Source organism: Temnothorax curvispinosus, unplaced genomic scaffold, assembly GCF_003070985.1.
Source record: "Temnothorax curvispinosus isolate PA1 unplaced genomic scaffold, ASM307098v1 QBEX01016322.1, whole genome shotgun sequence".
Lineage (NCBI taxonomy): Eukaryota > Metazoa > Arthropoda > Insecta > Hymenoptera > Formicidae > Temnothorax > Temnothorax curvispinosus.
In genome coordinates, this window is record NW_020226102.1 from 265,980 (window position 1) to 271,115 (window position 5,136).

At 36.8% G+C, this 5,136-nt stretch overlaps 1 protein-coding gene across 1 annotated transcript in view; it reads left to right on the forward strand.

Moving 5' to 3' along the window:
- The window catches only part of LOC112466534 (leukotriene A-4 hydrolase-like), a 25,534-nt gene extending 20,866 nt beyond the window's left edge, over window positions 1-4,668 (forward strand). The window contains exons 11-13 of the mRNA XM_025034659.1: window positions 409-800; window positions 4,241-4,441; window positions 4,540-4,668. Of these exons, the coding sequence (XP_024890427.1) occupies window positions 409-800; window positions 4,241-4,441; window positions 4,540-4,668 (722 nt within the window). The remainder of the gene's footprint in view (window positions 1-408; window positions 801-4,240; window positions 4,442-4,539) is intronic.
- The last annotated feature ends 468 nt before the right edge of the window (window positions 4,669-5,136 follow it).

The window sequence follows — 5,136 nt, forward strand, 5'->3', positions numbered from 1 at the left end:
AAGTCACCAGGCTCTCCTTCAGATACAAGGCCTATAACGAACCTGTGTGAGATTTCCAAAGTTTTCGAGAGGATTATGCACCGTCAGATCGTCAATTTCATTACTTCTAATAATATTCTTGACGATCGTCAATCAGGTTATCGCAAGGGTTATTCTACCCAAACTGCTCTTCTTCGAATAGCTCATGACATTAGGAGCGCGGTCGATGTGGGCGAGGTTCTCATTCTTGTCCTCTTTGATTTTAGTAAAGCCTTCGACACAGTCTCTCATTTTTTATTGCTAACAAGCTAAGGAAATTGGGATTTTCTGATTCTGCCCTTAAATTGATCTTCTCGTATCTCACTGGTCGATCTCAGGCGGTCGTGGACTTGGAGGGCGTTTTCTCGGATTGGTTGTTCGTTACCGCAGGTGTCCCGCAGGGATCAGTTCTTGGACCGCTCCTATTTTCCTTATTTATTAATGATATCGGTGCTTTTCTTCGATTTACGGAGCGCATAATTTTTGCCGATGACACGCAAATCTATCGCAAGTGCTTCTTGAGTGAACTGAACGTCGGTCTGCGGCTGGTGGCGCATGACGTGGGGGTTATCGCAGAATTCGCGGCTGTGAATGGGTTGTCGCTTAATCTCCATAATTCTAAGGTCTTAATACTGGGAGGCAGGCGGTATGTCAAGCAGATTGATCTTAACAATCTGCCTCTTATCGCGGTAAACGGCACCACCATCCCGTTCGTTACTGAGGCTCGAAATCTGGGTGTTATAATGACCTCAGATTTGTCCTGGAAGAGCCACGTCAACCATGTATCCAAGAGAGTGCATTTCACGTTACACAAACTTAAGTTCCACAAAAACTCTCTATCATATCAACTGCGTGTCAAACTTGTGACTACGCTGATTTGGCCTTTAATAGATTATTGTTCCCTGGTCTATAATGATCTTACCGATGAACTCAACTTGAAATTACAAAGACTCATAAATTGTGCTATACGGTTTATCTTTAATTTAAGGAGGGACGAACGTATCACGCCTTATCGGCATCGTCTAAAGTGGTTGTCAGTGAAAAATCGACGTCGTTATTTTCTGGGAGCAGAGATGTATAAGATATCTAAAGGCATGTCTCCCAGTTATCTCTCCGAGATCTTTATCAGATCTGATCCCTTAATTAGACGTTCGTTACGGTTGGAACTTCCACAAACTTTTGTCATACCTAACCACAGAACGGAGTCGTATCGAAGGTCCTTCCACCTGGCCGGTATTTACTTGTGGAACTCCCTTCCCGCTGAGATTGTGTCGTCCTCTTCAGTCACCGAATTCAAGAATAAGCTTTATAATTACCTTTTTTCACTCGAGTTAAACAGCGATCAGGGCTCAACTGCAGAGCCACCTTCAGTCCGGGTCTAGTTTAAGTTTAAGTTTAAGTTTAGTTAAGTTGTTCATTTATGATTGAACTATGATTCACGGGCAGGTCGTCGCATAAGTGAGAGAGTAAATGTAATTAGTTATGCTCAATACCGGGTCTCTCTCTTGTTCGACTTCTTGTTCGTTTATGTTCCTCTTGTATGTATATTCTTTCTTTTATTGTTCATTTTTATTTGTATTTTTCTTTTATTTTAATTCTATTCTTATTTATTTTTGCTATGTATTATTCTGCGGTCTTTATATATTATTGTATCAAGATTTGCCTAAAGTCTCGACTAGGGCATAAATATAAATCAAATCAAATCAAATCAAATCTCTCTCTCTCTCTCTCTCTCTCTCTCTCTCTCTCTCTCTCTCGCTCCTTTTCCGCCACACCTATTCCTCGAGCACGTGCAACACGATTTTCCATCATCCGGAAAATCGGCGGTAATAAATACCGGCGGTGGTGCTCTCGTTGCCATTGTTGCCTGAATCCACGTCAAACAATGGGGCGGATAGATAGGTGCAGGAGCCTCGACTTGAATTCAATGAGAGGAAAATCGGAGTGCCGCAAGTGTGCGTTTCACTCGTCCGAGTCGCCACTTGTTTTTCTCGAGGAAACGATCTGCTGGTCGTGCTCTTCCGATGCCATCGATCGCGAGTGAGACGAGCTCATTCGTCTCGAGCGGCCACAGCGAAACGTCACCGAAGTGTAGAGACACATTTCAAGCCATTCGCATTCACCGCTACGATGGTTGAATCGTAAAAAGAAGCGGATTCCATGCATTATATTATGCGGAAAACTGATGCAAAGTTTATTGGTATATTGATAAATTAATTGTTTTTTTAATTTATAAAATAAAAAATTATAGATATTAAAATAAATTTTCACTTTTAAAAAAATTTTACTTATATATTACTTAATTACTTTTTTATTTTACACGCAATTTTATTTAAAATAAATTATACGTAATTTGATTCATAAAATCAATGTACAAAATTATTTAAAATAACAGTAATAATAATTTAAATTTTATATATAGGTATCAGTGTTTATGAATGCTATAGTGAAAATAAACGTTGCTTTAGCGTTTCTTCCTGACTTTTGAGTGCATCGCTATACTTTCGTTGCTTTCAAGCCGTAAAATTAATGGAGGCCGAAAAACCGAAAGTTGAAGGAAGCCGACGAATTGAAGGAGGCCGAGAAATTGAAGAAGACCGAAAAATCGAAAAAAGCCGAAAAATCGAAGGTAGTTGAAAAATTAAAGGAGGCAGAGTAATTAAAGGACGTCGAAATTGAAGGGAGCAGAAAAACTAAAGGAGCACCCAAAAAAAAATATTCTGCAGTTTAGCGGTTCCTGGTTCATGCTAGAGGATTTTCCTCTGAAATAGGGCCTTAAGAAGATGTTTTAAACTGTAGAGGAATATCCTCTAATCATGAGACTCTAGATTCAAGATTGTGCAGTCCTCTTAATATTAGAGGACATTGATTTCCGATATTCACCCGAAATAAATAAAAAAAATTATTTATTTTGAAATTTTATTACTATTTTATAACTAAATTTGTTTCTTAAGATGTAGTCTATGATTATAAATATTTTTTTGTATTGGAAAAAACACTTACCTTGGTGGGATCGAACTCGGGACCTTTGGATCGTGAGCCAACTGCCTTACATGGTAGACCACTTCTTAATTTGATGTAAGTGTTATATATTGTCTACATAACCAGCGCAAATATATAATTTTCCAAAAATCATCTTAATAAACAAATTCAGTTTAAAAAGAGTAATAAAATTTTGAATTGGATATAAGATATATGATATAATATTTCTTAATGTCGGGTGAATGTCAGAAACCAGTGCCGGCTTATTATGAAATTTTGTGTTCGTAAATATATTTATGAAAATAGTATGTTTATAAGTATGTAAAATAGTATGTTTTTAAAACGTTAAAACATTCTTATCAAATCCTTACAAGGGCTTCAATAGACAAAAATAAGAAAACGTTTCTTATGGCATCCCTAATAAATAATGATCGGGACCTTATCCGGTTAGCCCTAATAAATAAGTATTTATGAAGTTAAAATATCCTTATCAAATCCTTACAAGGATCTTATTAGATAAAAATAAGGAAACCTTTCTTATGGAATCCCTAATAAATAATGATAGGGACCTCATCAGGTTAAAATAAAGAAATCTTTTTTATGGCATCCCTAATATATAACTAATGATCGAGGACTTATGTTATATAAGGTCATTCTCAATAAAGCCCCTTGCACAATACCAGGCAACAGGCAATAGGAACAGGGAATAAAAATCAGAAATCAATGTATAAATGCAGAATAAACAGTGACACAGGCAATAGACACAGGAGTTTCCGTCACGTTGGAAATTATGTGTCTATTGCCTGTTGCCAACAAATCATAACATTCGAATAATATTTTAGGTTGTAATTAACGATTTTTTATTATTTCCTGTTCCTATTGCCTGTTGCCTGGCATTGTGCAAGGGGCTGAACTTTCTACACGGGCGTCTCGTGTGGTAGCGTACGCATCGCGTAGCTAATAAGACGATCGTCTTTTAACTTTAACGCGCGCGCCGCAAATATCTAGCATATCCTCTTATTTTAAGAGGCTAATAGTAGAATTTACTGTAGAGGAATTTACTCTTGATTATAGCTTACGCATCCACTCATTTATAAAGTAATACGTATTACTTAAAGAAGGATATTCTTCATGTAAGATTTTTTGCTTAGAGGAACTGCTAAGAAGAATTCCCCACTTATCGGCAGAATATTTTTTTTTGGGTGAGGCAGAAAAGTAAAGCAGATCGAAAAAATTGAAGGAAGTCGAAAAATTGAGGGATGCCGAAAAATTAAAGGAGGCCAAAAAATTGACGGAAGCCGAAGAACGGAAGGAAGCCGAAAAATTAAAGGAGATCGAAAAATTGAAGGAAGCCAAAGAATCGAAGAAAACCGAAAAATTAAGGGAAGCCGGAAAATCAAAGGAGGCCGAAAAATTGAAGGAAGTCGAAGAATTGAAGGAAGTAAAAAATTAAAGGAGGCTGAAAATAGTTGAAGGAGACCGCATTTTACTGTTTTTATTGTTGTAGAAGGCGTTGAGCCTGGAGGTAAGGTACGACAGGAGACGGAGGACACGAGTCAGAAGGAAGATAAGAGAAAAAGCTCGCAAGGAAGACAGATGGAAGGAAAGAGAGGGTTGAGCTACAGGAACTATAAGGAGCAGAAGGAAGGATACGGAGAAAGATGTTAATAGAGTTAATAAGAGGAAGGGTTAAATAATTTTGTGAGGTCGCATAATGGCCAAATTGTTTTGGGAATTGAATGCCATGACTTGTAAAGGTTTTTGGGCCCGTTTTTACTGAAAAAACGCCTTTCTTGGCACATAGCTGAAATAAAGTCGTATATACTTTCGTTGCTTTCTTAAATTGACAATTGACGATTAGCAAAGTAATATATGGATCATTAAAACAATGAAAACAGCAATAAATTAATTACAAATTTTGGACTTAATAACTTATTAATTATTATCGTTAAATCTCTTAATAATTATACGCCCTAAATTTAAATTCTCTAAACATAAGTTGCAATTGTAAATTAAATTATACTTTATTTATTCTCTAGACTCTTTCAATTGTTTCACCTTTAACATTATGCAACTGCAAACGGATCCACCTTATATAAGATTTCTTTTTGCTTTGAGATCCCCAACGCAACTTCA